Raw genomic sequence first — 19,465 nt, 5'->3', positions numbered from 1 at the left:
CGGGAAGCTACTGAGAAAATCAAACATACATACCTTCTTCCGACCACCACCGAAGATGACAGAGCTGCTGGCGTCAGCTGAAGACCCACTCAAACTCAACACACCTGGCAAATATAGCACTGCCTGTGAATGTGGTGTACAGTACATTGGACAAACACAGCACTGCATCTCAAAAAGGTGCGAGGGACACATCAGAGATGTCCGACTTGGACAAACAGAGAAATCTGCTACAGCTGAACATATTATCAAAGAAAACCACACCTTTTATTTCAAGAACACCAGGGTGCTGTGCTGAGCCGGGAGCTATTAGGACAGCATCATCAAAGAATCGATATAAATATGGGTCCATGAGAATCTTGTGAACAGGGTTTAAGGTTGTCGACATAGTGCAGTCTGGAATCCAGCATTAGCTGCTGCAATACGCTGTGAATGCACCAAGAACTGTCCAGCTCACGAGACGTGACCGGAATGCTCTGACGGAGACACGAACGGCACACCCGCATCCCTGTCCACCGGCTCCTCTGGATTATTCAGCCTCTCGCGGCCAGGTGGTGGGGGGGGGGGGGGGGGGGGGGGCACACCGCAGGTATAAAGGGACCACCATCTGCAGAGTCTCAGCACTTCGCCAGAAGATTATGAGCATGTCACTCGTTGAAATGTCACAGTTTGAAGACTCTGTTACCTGGCTAGAAGCCCAAGAACTCTTCACCAGCTGTATATGGCAGGAAAGCACACATTCACAATTGCAAAAGATGTCAGTACTTAAGATTTTTTGCTCACACATTTAGAAATACAGAATTTCTTGACAAGTTCTGTCTTTATTTACCCTTGAGATCTCAAAATTTGTCAGGAAAATTGCTAAAACTTGTCTGAAAAATCAGGAAATTTCAGATGGGGAAACTTGTGGCAACCCTTATTATTGGAGACTTTGCTTGTGTGTGCTTTCAGCACATGTACTGTACACATGTCCATTTCACCCTCTCTGTGGCATCTCTTCTTCCCTGTGCCTGTCAAACTCAACCTCTCACCTCTATCTGTATCTTCACCTCCCCTCTCTTTGTCCATATCATTCTCTTCCATCTGCCTCATCCATCTCCTCGCCCTCCCCTCCTATATCAGTCTCAGTATCCCCACACCTTACTCATTGGCAAGTGTATCCCCCGCAATACAGTAGGCAAAACATGCCTTTCATCAGGGGAGCCTACTTGTTAGGGCCCAGAGAACTGTTTTTTGCCCCACAAAACAGGTTGATACCATTCCCCATAAACCAATTGCCTAGGAGGTATTGTCTTTGATTAGTAATCAAAACATCCTTGGTCCTGGGTTTGAACCCCAACACTGTTTAAATTTAGAGTCAAAATCATTAGTATTGGCAGCTGCAGACTTCCAGTGTAAGACGTTGCCCCTCATTCAGTCAGTGGCCTTGTGGAAGAGGCTGGATGGGCAGACAGAGGTTCAGTACACTCTCTTGCCTTTGGAGTGGAAAATTGCCCCAAAAGGTGGAAGAATTAGCAACAATCAACAGCATGAGGATGTAGAAGGCAATGGAAACCACATATGACGTGTATTCACAAGACAAGGCCTGTAATTGAAAAAGTGTCATGATGATCTCTCCATTGTCAAAATATTCTGCGGTAGTCCCCCATTCAGATGCCCAGGAGGGGACTGCCAAGAGGAGGTGACCATGAGAAGAATGTTGAATAAACAACAAAAGGGTAAGATTGTACAAGTTGGAGTGTGGAATGTCAGAAGGCTGAACATGGTAGGGAACCTATGAAATCTGAAAAGGGAAATGCAAAGTCTCAATCTACATATAGTGGGTCAGTGAAGTGACATGGAAAGAAGACAAAGATTTCTTGTCGCACGAGTATAGGATGTATGGACAGCAGCAGAAAATGGTATAATGGGAGTAGGATTTGTTACAAATAGGAAGGTAGGACAAAAAATATATTACTGTGAACAGTTCAGAGATATAGTTGTTCTAACCAGAATTTACAGCAAACCAACACCAACAACGATAGTTCAGGTAAACATGCGACGTCACAGTCTGACAATAGAGAGACAGAGAAAGTATGTGAGGATATTGAATGGGTAATGAAAATCTAAAAGTCATGTGGGGACTGGAAAGCAGTTGTAGAAGAAAAGGTTACAGGAGAATATGGGCTTGGGACAAGGAATGAGAGAGGAGAAAGACTAATTGAACTCTGTAATAAATTTTAGTTAGTAATGGCAAATACATTGATAAGAAACCACAAGAGGAAATGGTATACTTGGAAACGGCCGGGAGACACAGGAAGATATCCGTTAGATTACACCATGGTCAGACAGTAATTCCAAAATCAGATATTGGATCTTAAGACATAGCCAGGAGTGGACGTGGACTCAGATCACAATGTAGTAGTGATGAAGAGTAGGCTGAAGTTTGAGAGATTAGTCAGGAAGAATCAATATGCAAAGAACTACTAAGGAATGAGGAGGTATACTTGAAGTTCTCTGAGGCTGTAGGCAGTTCAGCTGAAGATGTCCATTCACCTCTAAAAAGTGCAATCATGGAAGCTAGAAAGAAAAGATAAATACAAAGTAACGAGGGCTAACAGAAGAAATACTTCAGTTGATGGATGAAAGAAGGAAGTACAAAAATGTTCAAAGAAAATTCAGGAATATAAACATACAAGTCAGTTAAGAATGAAATAAATAGGAATTGCAGGGAAGCTAAGGCGAAATGGCTACATGAAAAATGTGAGGAAATCAAAAACGAAATGATTGTCAGAACGGACTCAGCATGTAGGAAAGTCAAAACAACCTTTGCTGAAACTAAAAGCAAGCGCAATAACATTAACAGTGCAACGGAAATTCCACTGATAAAAATGCAGAGGAGAGAGTGAATAGGTGGAAATAATACATTGAAGGCCTCTATGAGGGAGAAGACTTGTCTGACGACATGATAGAAGATGAAACAAGAGTCGATTTAGAAAAGATAGGGGATCCAGTACCTGAATCAGAATTTCAAATAGCTTTGGAGGACTAAAGATCAAATAAGGCAGAAGGAATAGATAACATACTATCAGAATTCCTAAAATCATTGGGGGCAGTGGCAACAAAATGACTATTCACATTGGGGTGTAGAGTGTATGACTGTGGCGATATACCATCTGACTTTCGGAAAACTATTGTCCACACAATTCCAAAGACTGCAAGAACTGAGAAGTGCGAGAATTGTTGCGCAATCAGTTTGAAGCTCATGTATCCAAGTTGCTGACATCAGTAGTGTACAAAATAATGGGAAAGAGAATTGATGTTACGGTAGACGATCAGTTCAGCTTGAGGAGAAATAAAGGCACCAGAGCGGCAATTGTGACATCACAGTTGATAATAGAAGCAAGACCAAAGAAAACTCAGGACATGTTCATAGGATCTGTTGACTTGGGAAAGCTGTTCAACAGTGTCAAATGGTGCAAGATGTTCAGAATTCTGAGGAAAACAGGAGTAAGTTATACGGAGAGATGGGTAATGTACAACATATACAAGAGTCAAGAGGGGGAAGACCAAGAACGAAGTGGTCGGATTAAAAAAGGATCTAAGGCAGGGACATATTCTTTCGCCCATACCGTTGACTGTATACATCAGAGAAGCTATGATGGAAATAAAAGAAAGGTTCAGGAGAGGAATTAAAATTCAAGGTGAAAGGATATCAATGATAAGATTCACTGATGACATTGCTATCCTCAGTGAAAGTGAAGAAGAATTACAGGATCTGCTGAATGTAATGAACAGAATATGGATGGAGAGTGAATTGATGAAAGTAATAGAAATGAAAACAGGGTTGTTGGTCACAACATGGATAAAATTAAGGATTTCTCTTATCTAGACAGCAACATAACCCATGGCCGACACAGCAAGAAGCAAAAAGGGCATTCCTGGCCGAGAGAAGTCTGCTTGTATGAAATGTAGATCGTAATTTGAGGAAGAAATTTCAGAGAATATATATTTAGAGCACAGTATTGCAACATGGACTGTGGGAAAACCAGGAAAGAAAGACTGAGATGTGGTCCTACAGAAGAATTTTAAAAATTAGGTGGACTGATATGGTAAGGAATGATGCAGAATCAGTGATTTAAGGAATATATGGAAAACACTGACAAGAAGAAGGAACAGGATGGCAAGACACCAGGGAATAACTTCCATGGTACTAGAAGGAGCTGTAGAGGCAAAAATTTTAGAGGAAGACAGAGACTGGAATACATCCATCAAATAATTGAGGATGTAAGTTGCAAGTGCTTCTGTGAGATGAAGGGATTGGCACAGGAGAGGAATTTGTGGTGGGCACGTCAAACCATTCAGAAGACCGATGACCCAAAAAAACTGTTCCCACCCAACATGTCTGTTGGTCAGGCAGGGCAGCCTAGACACCAGGCGTTGGAGAAGAAACACGTTTTCCCATGTCTCTGCTCCTATTGGAGCAAGGCTTTGAGCTCCATTACCCTTAACAAAGTGAACAGCCACATTTTGCATTTAGTGTTTCTGACATATTATTTTCTCTTTGATTCACTGGAGAAGGTTCTTGTCTTATCAGTGCACTCAATTTTCAGTTTCCCTTTATAGTTCCACATCTCATATGCTTTGATTCTATTCTCTTTTTGGTTTTACTGCAGTCTGTGATTCAATTCTGTGCTATAGATGTACTTTCTCAGAAATTTATTTCTCCAAATAAAGCCCGTGTTTGATACTAATAGACTTCTTTTGGCCCGGAATGCCCTCTTTTCCTGCGCTTCTCTGCTTTCCATGTCGTTCTTGCCTCATCCTCTGTATGTTATTTTTCTCCTGAGGCAGTAGAGTTACTTCTCTTCATCTACTAAGGGGCCTCCAATTTTAAGTTTATCGATAATCACATTTCTGCTCCTCTTGATTACGGTAAGTCATTTTATTTATTTATTTATGCATTTATTTTACCTGGCAAGATTAGGGCCTTCAGGCCCTCTCTTACACCTAACCAGGCATACTCAGATTCAACAAATTTCAGTTTCTACAGAACATTAAGGACATATAACATGTTATACAGTATTAATGTTACAGAAAAAATTAGAGATTATAAAAGTACTACAATGATAATTATAACAATCAAAAAGTAATTATAATAATCAAGAATAATAATAATAGTAATGACTATGTATAGGAAAGTGAACATATTTTTTCTTTTATGAATGTCAGTCCTATTGCTAGTTGGGAATTTTCTCGTTATATTCTTGCAGCTTGTGAGTTATTCTCATCAAGCAGAGACATAAGACGATAGAATGGGATGAAAGAGATATAGAAAAGGTAGATAAGTTAGAGGAGGAGAAATAGAATGGTAAAATTCGAAGCTATGATGGAGAGGAGAAAGAAAAAGATGAGAGGGGCACGACAATGGTGGCTATACCGTCCCTAATATGTAAGTCTTGAGTTCCCTCTTGAATGTTAAGTGGTTCTGGATAAGACGCAGATCACAGGGGAGCGCGTTCCATAGTCGTATGGCTGAGATGGAGAATGACACAGAGAAAGATTTTGTGTTATGTAAAGGTACAGCCAAGATGCTAGATGTATCCGATCTAGTATTGCGGTTGTGGAATGATTTTCAGTTTTCATTAGACTGTTTGTTCCATTCAATGGGTCCTCTAATTTTCCCTCTTACTTTTTCAAGAGTGGTGCTGAAGTAAAATCATGAAATGAGAGTGGGAAAAGAAAGAAACAGTGACTGAGTTAGATACCCTCATCTCAATGCAGCCCAACAGCCAACTTACTTGCAGATTAAAGGATCAACTATGTTATCATGTATCCGGGATTCAACTCTAACAACCGAGAGTAGTCCACGCTTTTGGAGTTTGAGAGTGTTGCCACTAATGTTGTAATCTCAATGGGTGTGATTGTCCCCATGTTGGTGTTGCTTAAGTAGATCAGCTGCATTAGTACTTGTCTTAACCTGTACATATGTTGTGCTCATGATACATGCTATGCCCTTGTGCAGCTGAACACCTTCAATTTACCTTTTGTATGCTGTTCTTTTTGCCATTCTAAGCTTAGTTCTCAAGGACATCTTACTTTCAATATGAATTGTAAAAAAATTTGTCTTTCTGCTTAGTTCCATTTTCAGAAGTAGTTTTCTACATATGGTGCAAATATAAGATATTTTGTCTATAGCATTGGTAAGTTCATCTTTGTACCACTTAAATGTCCTTCTGTATAGGTTTGCTTCTATAGCTGATTTTTATAAGAGCAGAACAAGTATGCCACAAATGTAAATACGGCCCCTCTACCCCTACTTTTGAGGGGAGTCCTTCAATTTTGTTTTGGTTTAGCCTAAAATGTGTAAATCTCCCACCAGCAATACTGATAGTGTAGAAATTCCTTTCAAAGCTAATAATGATGTTAGCTACACATGCTTTGTCACGTATGGCCTTTGTATTGCTACAATATAGATTGAACATTATGAGGAGGTAGAAAAATGACTTGCTGACTCTCATTTCCCATTCTGATATCTAAGTCCCGACAGATAGTAATTTTTGTTTTAGATTTTAACCAATTTTTCATTATTAATCCACTTCAGAACATTGTGTGCTAATACCAGTTTTTGTGAATCTTGTATCCTCTTTAGCAAATATACCTGCCCCACCATTCCCCTCCCCCTCCATCATTCCTCTGATACCCGTACCTGAATAATTGTCACTGAGCTGTTGTTGACTCTCTAGTTGTCAACTTTCCTGGTTTTATTTGGTACAAACTTTTCGAATATTACCAGTTACTGTGACTGTAAAGGAGTCAAATAACATGTAAAAATGAGTATTTTGAGTGAACCCAACCAGCTGAAAAATTATCCTTTTGGAGTGTAAAAAAAAGGCAAATAAGCATCTCTTTTCAAGACTTTTACATGAAAGAGGGGAAACCAACTTCTTGAAACCTTGTGTCACCTTCCTCGTTAAAAATCTGGTAGCATGCAAACATATTCATGCTCATTTAACACCAAACATTCAAACAAAATCCTTTTACCCAGTCTCTCTTTGTAGTATAGCCTTCACACTCAACATCTCCCTCTCACTACCACTGCATCCTTTTTCTCCCACTGATTTACAGTATATATCTCACTGCCACTGTCTCCCCCTCCTTTCTCACTGCCCCCAATCTACACAATACCTCAGCAACTCAAAAATTCTGGAGGGGGGGGGGGGGGGGGGGGGACCAACTTATTCTTTCCCCTATACTTGCGTGTTTGAAATGTCGGTCTAAAATACACCCTTCCCTATATGAAGGGCAGTCAAAAAGTTTCTGACTCCAGATAGTTCCCATAACGTCTCGCACAAACACTCAGTCTTATGCAACAGTGAAAAACTGGGTGTCTGACTTCAAATATGGAAGAATGTGTGCCAAGAAGTGGAATACCTGTCACTGTTGCCGCTGACGAAACAGTGACTGCAATTCACAGCACGATTTTGCAGGATCATTGAACAACACAAAACCACATCTAGAATCTCCTCTGGGTGCGCAAATGACTTTGTTGTGGATATTGTGGGAATGTAGAACATTTCATCTCAGTGGGTCCCAAAAGGCTTGAATGCACATCAGAGATGGGAGTGTGGGCAGTGTTGTGAAGAAATCGTCTGCCAATCTGAAGATGGCTTTTTGCAAGGTATGGGACAATGGATGAAACATGGGTTCACCACTTTGATCCTGAGACAAAACAACAGTCACGACAATGGCAACATCCTTCATCCCATACCCCAACAAAATTTGGGGTGCAAAAATCAGCCAGTAAGGTGATGGCATTGGTCTTCTGGATGCAAAAGGGGTAATTATGGTGGATTCTTGCAAAAGGGTGTAACTATAAAGGCATCATACTATTTCACTGTTTCGGAGAAGAGAGAAAGACAAAAAGGTGTGGAGTTCTTTTGCATCAGGACCACACACCGGCACCCAAATCGCCTGCAGCACTGGACACTGCTTGACAGGTTGGAATTGTTACATCATCTGCCATGTTCTTCAAATCTGACTCCATCAGACTTTTTTTAGGTTTGGGAAAAGAAAAAAAAAAAAAAAGAGCTCAAAGGACGACAATTTGACAATGATGATGCAGGGAACGCTTGGTTGGACTCAGAATTGAAGAGCTTTCATTTGAAAGGCTTGCAGAAGTTATGTGAGCATGCTTGCAACTGTATTAGTGTACACAGGTATTATATTGAAAAATAAATTGGTATTATGAAATTTCTGTCATTCTTTATTTGTTAGGCTAGAAACTTTTTTGACCCCATGTGTCGAAGTTTGCCAGATTCCGCTGTCCCCCACCAAAGCCTGTGTATTGTCTCAACTCATTTCTCTTTTTCACTTCCACTGTCTCCTCTCTCCATCCATCTCTCTCTTTTTCTTTTACTGCCACTGTCCATCAAGATTTCCTCTCACTGTGATTCCCACTGTTACTCCCTTCATCCCTCTCATTTTCTCTTTCAGTGCCACTTCCTCTCTCTGTTTGTCTCTGACATAGTCTCCTTCCTCTTTCACTGACACTGTTCTGTGCTACTCTCTTACAGCACAAAAAAAGCATGAATATGTTCACAAGCAACAGAGCAGAATGAGGATTCAGGCAGCTGGTTCCCCACTTTTTTTGTCAGCATCTTTGCAACAGGAGCTTATTCACCTTTCTGTGCCTTGGCAATTTTCAGCTGCTTCCCTTCTTTTCTCTGCTGCAGCTGGGTGTACTGCTTATATAAAGTGCATACTATAGGTTAAATCAGGATGGGATAATGACAGATTACTACTCACCATATAGCGGAGATGCCAAGTTGCAGATACGTACAATAAAAAGGCTGTTGAACAAGTAAGCTTTTGGCCAAAAAGACCTTCATCAGAATTAGACAAAACATGTCAATCAGGCCCAAACCTCCTTGCAGCACCTCCCAAAAATGTTTAAATGTGTGTGAATTCCCAACGGAACAAAGTGCTGAGGTCATCGGTCCCTAGACTTACACACGACTTATGCTAAGGAGAACAAAACACACGGGCTGCGCAGCCAGTGACACGGCGCCTCAAACCGCACGGCGCAGTACCTCCCCTCCATCCATAAAATTCTCCTATTGTGCAATCCAAAATTCCTGAATCCCATATCACAAACAACTCTTGCCCTCCAGGAACTAGAGCAGCATGCACAATGCCACCTCAAAAAACACTCGAACCTGTTCACTTCCTACTCCTACCTTGGGCTACCAATACCCACCACCTCTATAACAATCTCCTACACACTACCCCATCGCTGACAAATCCTCCCTTGCAGACCTACTCCACCCTCAAAAGCCACAAACAGCACTATACATAATCAAGAACCTATAGAGACCCAAAACACAGTCATGAAACTTTCCTCCAAAAGCCTTAGCCCTACAGAAGTATCAGACCTTTCCAAAGGCCTCACCTTTTTCCCCACTTCCAAATTCAGTCATATAGGATTTGTTAAAGATGTTCTCACCTTCTCCCGGTCCCTACTGTGGAAACATTTTTTCACCTTTCACCACAAACTCTACCAAAGACCATTGTTGCACTCTGCCTGAGTCAGTTTGCTCCTCCATCCAAGTGTGATCCAGCTACGCTGCAACCACTGTGCAGTCTGTGTGTGTGTGTGTGTGTGTGTGTGTGTGTGTGTGTGTGTGTGTGTGTTTTGTCTCATTCTGATGAGGGCCTTCTAGCTGAAAGCCTACTTATTTTACAGTCTTTCTGTTGTGCATGTCTGTGACTCATCAGTTCTGCTATAAGGTGAATAGTGATCTACCCTTTTCATAATATTGTCATTATTGAATAATGTAGGATATTAGTTTTGACAGTGCATTTATATACTTTGACACATACAAACCATAAAGAAGTACGTATAAGAGAAGGTTAAAATAAAAGTGTTTTGTTTACATTTTTTAAAAATACTTTGCTCATCAATTTCAGTTCATTAAAAATGAAAATGCTCAACTTATGATTTGTATCTTGAAAGAGTAAATATGGTATTAGAAATATTTTACTGAATTATCAGTTTCAGATAAAATGACTATTAATTATTAAGTTCTTTTCTTTTCAAATATGTTAAGACTCTTTCTTTTGTCATTGCAGTACAGCATATTTGTATAGACATGAAGTGTTACCTAGAGACTGTGTCATAAAGTTTTATTGGTGAAAAAATGCTGACCACAACCTAGTTTCGTGACTTCAGAACCCTTGCCATTTGTTCACTACCTCAGTTAAAACTACATTAACACCTCAGACCTGATATTACCTGCATCAGTACATTAACTTTGAACCTCTGGACCTTGGTAATGGATAATGATATTTTGATGAACTGCCATGTACAAAAATTATAGAAGTGGCCATCTCCACAATTGGTGCTTTTCCATCCAAAAATCACAGGGTTTCAAGATTTTTTTATAAGCAATCTACGGGCCACCCCAGACCACACCTAACCGATAGAACCAATCAGTTTGCCTGGGCTGGAGGAAGTGTGTAATTTTTAATTATAAATTTTTGACGCTGTACTGTACAATAGCTACAGTATGCTCGTTCTTCTGATGGATATATACAAATGATGGCTAAGCCAAATTCCATCCAAAAACACATTACCCCTTATCTCTGTGCTAAATAGAGCCCAAGATATGAACCTCTGAAAAAATTTTATTTTCATGTGTGGTTTTTTGGAACATATTGGCATCATGCACAACAACATGTTTCGGACTTTGCGCACCTTGAACAGATGTAATATGTATCATTTAAATGTTCAGTCAGCACATTGTTAGAAAACATCAACTGCAATTTTGATGCTGCAGCTGTCCTGTGCAAAACAACACGGGCCAATATAGAGCTCTCATCATCAACAGTTTATAATACAGGATGATTAAAATTAAAAGTTCCAGCTTCAAAACATTGTAAAAAATGAAGAGACTGCTGCGCAGAGTAAGGTCAAATTTGAGCAGGCTATGGTCAAGGAGAAGGGGGGGGGGGGAGGCGGGGGGGGGGGGGGAGGGGGGGGGAGGAAAGTGAAAATTTTCCCGCAAGATGGTGCAGTGAAGTGTCACAATGTAAATGGATTTAGCTGCAAATGACAGATGAATTGCAATATGGTGGTTATTATGTGAATTGTTCATTCAACTAGGCATACCATGGAATGGGCATGACTGTGAGTCTGGCAAAAGACATATTCAGTATCCTATCAACCATTTTCTAGTACAATTTGAAATCGAGAAACAGCATATTCCACGACAGATTGGGGTCATTTTCAGAATGCATTGTGCAATGTGCGTCTTCAGCTCAGCTGTGTTTGTAATCGGAGCACTGAACACAGCTTTTTCAGGTAATCATAAAGCCAGAAGTCACGTGGATTAAGACCAGGTGATTCAGGCTATAAGGAAATGGCTGCTGGTAATTATAGCATTTCCAAAATGCCTCTGCATCAGCCGTTTCACTGGCTGTACAATGTGGGGAGGAGCACTATCTTGCATAAAAATTATCCTACCCACATATCCATGCTGTTGAAGGGTTGGAATGATTGTGTGCAGAAGACTCTCATAGAATTTAGCACTGATGGTACATGTAACAAAACTTGTAGGATTCATCTGCATGGTCCTACAGTAAAAAGATGCCGTCAACCCACATCGTACAGTCATGTTTGCAGAAAGAAGTGGCACTGGTTGATGTGTGTGTGTGTGAATTTTTTGTTGCCCATATTCTACAATTCAGTATGTTGATATGTCCTTGGAGATGTACATGGGCTTCATCTGTTCCATGACCATTCACTGTCCATTTCCATGTGATCAAGAAATTCTAGAGCAAATGTGTGTCTTACTGTCTCATCAGCATGGAGTAACTCCTGAAAGCAGATAGCAATGCCAGATGTTTCATGAAAGTTTATGCAGCTTGCTCACAGGCAGCCTGCCCAGCTCGCTGTACGGTCTAACGCACTGCTTCTCAAGCGGGAAGGCGTGCCGGTCCCTGGCACGAATCCGCCCGGCAGATTAGTGTCGAGCTCCAGTGTGCCGGCCAGCCTGTAGATGGTTTTCCATCTGCCTCGGTGAATGTGGGCTGGCTCCCCTCATTCCACATCAGTTACACAACGTCGGAGATTGCTGAGCAAACACTATGTACATGTACACACATAATCATTCTACCTCGCAAACATTGGTGTTACGCTCGTGACATTCCCGGGGGACACCATTCTTGTACAAGAGCTGTACCAGCAGTGTGTGATCCTGCATTGAGAGTCATGATGAGCCATGTACACACAAACTCAGGAGCAGCCAGGTATCCCGCATCTTTTATTTTTGCATATTCTGCCACAATTTTTGTTTCCAGAACATTTTCCCCTTCTTCGACAATATTGTATTCAAATTTGACATCATTCCAAGCAGTGATCATTTTTTACAGCATTTTCAAACTGGAACTTTCATATCTCTACTTATCTGTCAAAGTAAAAACAGAAATGCTAACACCAGCAGTCATATGAAGGTGACAGTTGCCAACTAGAGAACACTGTGGGGCGGCCGGTTTCGTATGATGTTGGTTGGTTGGTTGTTCTATATAGTTTGCCGTCTTTCTCGTGGGACTAATTTTGTGGTCAGCCACAAAGTGATGGAGAACATACTGACCTTAGTTTCCAGTCTGCATGGTCACATTCTGGTCCAGTCCACTGAAATAAATGTTCTGTTCTCCTCCTACTTAGTGGGATCAGGACTACAAACTTTCATTTAAAATGAAAGTTCTAGTTCATACATATATTGAGTAAAGTCTCTCACACACAACACTTTGAAAGTCACTATGTTCAATTGACAGTAAATTTTCTAATGGGAACAACAATATTTTCAGTTCAGAGGTGAACTCTGCAGTACGTTCCTACCAGATTCTTTCACCTTGCGAGTCCAGTCGTCTCTGACATCATCCGAGGCAGAGCGCGATCCGATGTTTAACAAATGTGGATCTTACAATCGCTGAGTGTGAAGTGCACCTTACTACTGCCTCTTAGGCTGTATTTGTATAGGTGCCGCAGCAGATGCCTGAGGGAACATCTGTTTACTGTCTTAACAAATGGCAGCAGCCTCAGAACGACTGCTTTCTCAGACACATAATCTTCAATAACATAGTCATGAATTAATTCAGAATCTTCTTAATTTTTACATGTATTTAGGTAAGTTGTTTGAAAGCACGGAAAAAGTTTGAGCTTGCCTGAATAAAAACTTTGCCTTCTAGAATTTTTATAGTGGAACCTCTGAACCATACATTTACTAGAACTTGCAGTAGCTGTTATTAATACTACAACTGTAAAATTTGGTAGGTTTTATCATCTGCTTTAACCAAAAAATTTTTATCGTTAAAATTACAGACACTTAATCTACCACCATTGGGTATATTTCAGTTACAAAATTGGTTTTCACTTAATTAGTCAAAAACTGTAAGAGATAGCTTAACACGGTCTCATAAGTTATGATTTTTAAGGTGAACTGAAGCATAAAACAAATTTTTACAATTCTAAGTCCAGTTTTTAATGCCTTCCATTTTTCTTAAAAATGTGGATTCTGCTAGTAATTTACACCACTTACTTATGAACTCCACAGGCACCTTCTGACCAAATTTTGGCTTTCTAGCTTTATTATTTAGTGCCACTTTATTATTTTTTTTTCTGAAAACTGCATTTTTACGGAAATTGACAAGTCTATGTACATAAAGACTTGATATTTGAAACATTATTACAGTAAACTATGTTAACATAAAGTTTTAAACATAAAATTTAACTTTTAATTTTATAGTTAATTGTGGTGCAATACTTACATGCTACGTGCAGACACATTAAGGTGACAGAGCACTACTAGCAGTGAAATGGGGTTAGTCCCGACACACTCGCTCTCCTCTTATCTCACACACAATACAGTGTTTGTTTCACTTCAACACAATGTAAAGAAACTTATTTTTCTATTTTTCAACAACAGTCAACTTCAAACAAGAATGGTGAAATACTGACTGTTAAAATGGAAATCGATGCAATGTAAAGTCACATCTTTGGACAGACCGTATGAGCAGCAATATAACGTAAACAAAATATGTGGGTGATGCATGGGTGACAATTACCACTTTTGTATTCCCAAAGAGAGTTAGCATGACTGCCAATAGTCGAATGCTTATTTTTCTTTTTGGCACAGAGCAATGTTTTCTTTGCTGACCCAGGTGCAGAGCATCTTCAAAGGAAGTTATACCTCTTGTAGACTTTCTGCACCACTCCTATACTTGCTGCAAGGACACACACATGAATCACCATACTGTTATTTTAACCTGCAATGCACTTCCACAGGTTTAACACCTTCACTATTCTCAAAGATGAGTCAAACTCGAGTGCGGTACAAGTTGACAGTGGGGCAGCCATCTCTGCACTGACACAGCATCCCATTCTGTGAAGCAACGACAGGTTGCCACCTGTCGGCCATTTTTCGAATTACGAGGATAACTCCCAGAAAAATCAATGGTAAAGCTTCTAGGAATTTTATTGCACTTTTAAGGTTTTCATTTGAAGCATCCTCATGTAAACTACAGCTTTGTTAGAGGCAATGATCCCAACTTCAGACCTGTAAAAAGTGACTATTTTCTTGTCCATAGGGCCTACACTGTTGTTCTCTAATGAAGAGCTATGGTGCCATTCCTAGCTTGATCCTTTTCTTTCGAGATGGAATGACCACTGAAACAGATAGTGCAGCTTAAAATAGAAGTGAGAGAATCAGTAAAACAGGGATTCCTTTCCCCTCCATTTGGTTTTATCAAGTGCTTTGTAGTGTAACCCTCAGTAAATCTGCTGTCTGCCTCCACTCTCATAAATATTAGCCCGCCATTTTTGAAGGTGGAGCGACACCCGGCGGAGGCGGTTCTGGGGCGGGGGCAGGACAGCAGCCGCAGCGGCAGGACAACAACCTGATGGAGCTGGCGGCGGCAGGGACAGCCGGCCGCTGCGGGTCACAGCGAGCATGACGGTGACGCCGGAGGCCGTGGTGGCGACGGGGGCGCCACCCCCATCCCCACAGGGAGCTCGCGTCGGCTGCGGGCAGCGGCAGTGGGCGCAAGACTTAGTCGGCGTGGCCTCCCTGCAGTGGGTGAGGGACGGGCCGACGGACACAAAACTCGGACGCCGGCACTGCGGATGTGTCAGTCCTCTGTGATGGGTGAGGGAGTGCCAAGTGTCGACCGCCTCACAGGTCTCCATGTACTGCCAAACAGCAGAAATGGTCATCAGTGAACATGTCACTCGTGTTAGTGTTGTACAGTTTTCTCTTCAGTCGTATGCCTCAACCTACCGTGAGAGCTGAGGGCAGTGAGCTGTTGTGGGACTTAAATTTTGTGATAAACTGTGACAGAAACACCTCTGCTTTCATGTTCGGTTGTCCATATTTTGTAACTTGGACACTTTCAAGTTATACAATGAAAGAGCTGTCCAGATCCAGTTTTGTTTGTGTAAATCAACTGTAACACCAGCAAAAAGTTGGGAATGACGACTCTCACTTCAGTGTCTTTGTACACGATGTTGTTTATTTTCTTGCAGAAACTCAAGCTTTTGAACGTCACCTCCATGACTTTTGACAGGAGCAGCTGACTACTGTGGTGCCCTCTTATACCGCGTATACAGCTTCTGATCGGTTAGTGGACGTCATCATTCTTTCATTCTGTCAAAGTTTGTGTGTAGAGGCCTGCACTGGTGGTGCCACTACCCGTGTAGTGGCGTAAATAAATTGCCCAGTTTCTTCGCATCAAGGGCTCCCTGTAATGTACTACTAAGAGTATATAGCTGCTAACCCAGCTGAAGTAGTAGTGGCACATTGTAATTTCTACTGCCTTTTTAATGACAGAATCCCATTATGAGTAAGCAATGGACAAGACAGTTTCACTGAACAGTATTTGTCACGCTGTGCTCAGCACCTGGTCGTTTCCCAAGTTTTACTGCACTGTTGATACTCTGCACAGCAGTCACAAATGGTAGAGATGGACTGATTGTGAGTGTATCAATCAGTCATGTATGTAGCAGGGACTGTGAAACCATGTGTGCATCATCTCATTTATCTACTGAAATCATCATAAAATAGTTTTTATGTCTCATATTCCAAGGACCCTACCAGTTTGGCTGGATATAACACCGCAAGACAGAAGGAGCACAATAAGTAGATCGTCACACGATTGTTCAAAAATTATCACATTTTTGTTTCTTTCAGACCAGGTACTTCAGATCGTTAATTTCAGAATATAAAAAGATAATTCTGTGTCTGACAATCGGAATCAGGTGTGGCTGTGTTTATCAACACAATTCTCTGTTCACGACTAGATGACAAAATAAACTTTACTGTGTGCCAGATAGTAACGAAATAGGTGAACCTACCTAATTGCCGCAGAAATTTGTATCAGCTTTCTGGTGGTGTATATGCGATTCAGTAAACCTCTGTCATCAGCTTCTGTGAGAAATGTACGACAAAAGAGAATTAAGTTTCTCATGAACAGGGAACCAACAGCTCACCACATATTATTAGAATGCAAAGTAACAATGCATACCAAGAATAACCAAATGAGGTAATACTGTTAGATTTTGTGCTGAAATTTATCGTGCAGAAGTGACAATGGCCAAATGCAGTTTCACATTGAAGAAATGTGGACTGTTCACCCAATTTCCAGACCTGGAATGTAGTCACTTCCCTGAACATACACAACCACATGGAAGGATTTGTTGGTGCTTAAGTTTTTGTCATGATGTGATGACTGCTTTTGTGTTCACATTGGTTTATTTCCCTTACTGATACAGATAATTGATATTTAAGTGTGTTTGAATTATCTGTTGTAGTTTTATCTCAGTATGAAAAAAATCGCTTTATTGCACTTCCATTTTTCAGAATTATGCTCAGTGTCCTCTCATCAACAGTAGATTGGTATTACTATAATACACATATAACCATCACTGTATTCTGGAATAAACATTTTGTTTTTAAAACATGAGAAAAAGCTTAGCTGGAGTGAGCTTAAGCATTTGATCAAATATGTTTTCAAACCAAATAGTTCACCTGTAGTTTCAGTCTCATGGAAGTGTACTTGAAAGACTGAATAAATTGGCGCAGCATTGAGGACAATGATTGTACAGATTCCCCATGTAAGTTTTTCTTTGATTTCCATAAATGTCCTAAGACGAATGCAGAGACTGCTCCTTTGAAGGACACATCTGATTCCCTTCTCCAGTCTCAACTTGTGTTTCATCTCTAATGGCCTTCTCCTCAATGAAACGTTAAACATTTAGGGTCCTTTTATCTCTCCTAACTGAGAGAACAGATGTTCAGGGAGACAAAATATACAAATTATAATGTACAAGGAAATTGGTTTGATTGCTATGCAAAAATTAGGATATGATATATGTCAATAAAACTTGACAACATGTTCTTTATTGGTTATTTTTTCTTAGTAGATTGTGCAGCTTTCTTTTCTAATAATCTGTAATGAAGTGTGAATACGCTGTTTAAGCAAGTACAGAAAGAATTGTGTTAGTTTGTTCTATTTCTACCATAGAATGCGATGGTGACTGTCCACTGAAATGCATCGTTTATATCTAATGTGGATGAATAAAGATGTTTCATTGTGTAAGTGCAGCATGATCACTGGTGTCTTTTGAGACTATAATAAGCGTTTTACAGTTCTTTATCTGTAAAAATTTCTTTGTGAAAACTGCAACTGTTTTACATGCATGTGAATCACATCCTACGTCATTAAACATCACCAATGTCCACTCTTAATATTTTGTAGTGAAAGTTCAAAGGGTAAATATTTACAGACTAATAAAGATGTGCATGTATTACTGCATACCACATAGGTGCATTCCAAGAATAATTACAGTAAGTATTTAATCTCAATGAAATTAATGATTTCATCAATGACTTATTTTGTGGTTGATATCTCTTCATACAAATGTCTTAGTGTGTAGCTCGATGTGTATTCAGTCATAAAAGTTAGCTGTTCTGAATCATCAGGTGCAGGCTCTAGATTTTTAGGTTTCTGTTTCTTTATGGAATTGCCCTGCTCTCATCTCTTTGCTTGAAAATTACTAAATGTATGGTCGGAAGAAAATTATGTGCAATTTGGGGAAAATGTATGCAGAGGTGCATAAGGTAGTTAGAACAGGGTAAAATCTCTTATTTTTATATTAAGTGTGGACTGGGTTACCCAAGAAGACCAATGATTACTTATAAGTAAAGAAAATTGAAAATGCTATCAAAGGACAAGGCAAAATCTGGCATCATTACATTTGTAAAGAACTGAAATAATTGTCATTTAGCTTTTTTAAACTATGTATTTTAAGTCCTACTTGCCTCAGAAATGTGTAACATATTTTATATAACTGCAAGATTGCAAAATGCTGTTCTAAGGATGTGAGCACAGTATAAAGCAAAGTCAGTTTTATCAGTGATGATGTACAACTGTTTCTCAAGATAAACATATAAAAAGACATGTCATTAATATTTTGTATTTATATATTTTGTTTGTCAGTTTGTTTTTCTAGAGTTTCTGGTAATAAAGCAGTTTGTTTTGCAAATATTTGACACAAAAAGTCTGCATGTATGATGTTCCATAGGTGTAAGGATTGACATTAATCAGTGTTACAGTTAGTAAGTCACTGTAAATATGAATGTAACTATAGACTGTAAATTTATTTACAGGATAGTGCCATGCAATTTGGAAGGTGCACCATTAATATGTATGTTATTAAGAGTTGGGAACTGTGTGATTTCACATAGTTATAAACAGTTTTGCTATTTTCTGAATATTTACTGTTTTATATCAACTATTATGAATACTCTTGTAGCTTTTTAAGTTAACTAGCTATTTAGGAAACACTAAACATAATAAGTGTGAATATAAATGTACTGAACTACGCAGGTATATAAAAGAAATAATATAATTGTTTTTCATAAAAACAGTAAGTTACATTAGTAAAGTGATAATAAGTCTTCGATGGTACGATTCAAAAATATTTAATTCCATAGAAATCTGTGACTAAAGTAGTAATTTCATTATTTTCAGGTGGTAAATAATGTACACCAACTTGGCATCAAAAAATGAAATGCTGAAAGTAATATTTTTTTATTTGATGTTATGGAGAGGAAGCACTGGAAAGAGACTGAAAAATCCTTTGGCAAAAGCTTGTGGATTAAAACACTGCATTAGTCTATAGGAAAATGAATTTTGTATTGGCAATAAAAATATACAGTAAAGTGGTCAGTTCATGACAGGAAGCAATTTCCCAGTATCAGTTAGTGAAAATGAAATATCACAAATTGTATTAATGCTCATATACTAATTTTCTAGTCATTATTGTTTTTTTTATACAGATATATTTCAAGTCATTGTAAATGGGTATATTATGATTTATAGAAGCCAATTACCAAAGATCTATGACCAACTGACCTTTATGCTTGTGATC

At 39.6% G+C, this 19,465-nt stretch overlaps 1 protein-coding gene across 1 annotated transcript in view; it reads left to right on the top strand.

Annotated features, from left to right (window-relative positions):
- LOC126106698 (G-protein coupled receptor moody) overlaps positions 1 to 15,113 on the top strand; it is a 105,262-nt gene extending 90,149 nt beyond the window's left edge. The window contains exon 8 of the mRNA XM_049913078.1: positions 14,864 to 15,113. Within this exon, the coding sequence (XP_049769035.1) occupies positions 14,864 to 14,991 (128 nt within the window). The 3' untranslated portion in view covers positions 14,992 to 15,113. The remainder of the gene's footprint in view (positions 1 to 14,863) is intronic.
- The last annotated feature ends 4,352 nt before the right edge of the window (positions 15,114 to 19,465 follow it).

This window comes from Schistocerca cancellata, chromosome 10 (assembly GCF_023864275.1).
Source record: "Schistocerca cancellata isolate TAMUIC-IGC-003103 chromosome 10, iqSchCanc2.1, whole genome shotgun sequence".
NCBI lineage: Eukaryota > Metazoa > Arthropoda > Insecta > Orthoptera > Acrididae > Schistocerca > Schistocerca cancellata.
The sequence above is the reverse complement of the archived record's forward strand: the minus strand, read 5'-3'. Positions and strand labels throughout refer to the sequence as shown.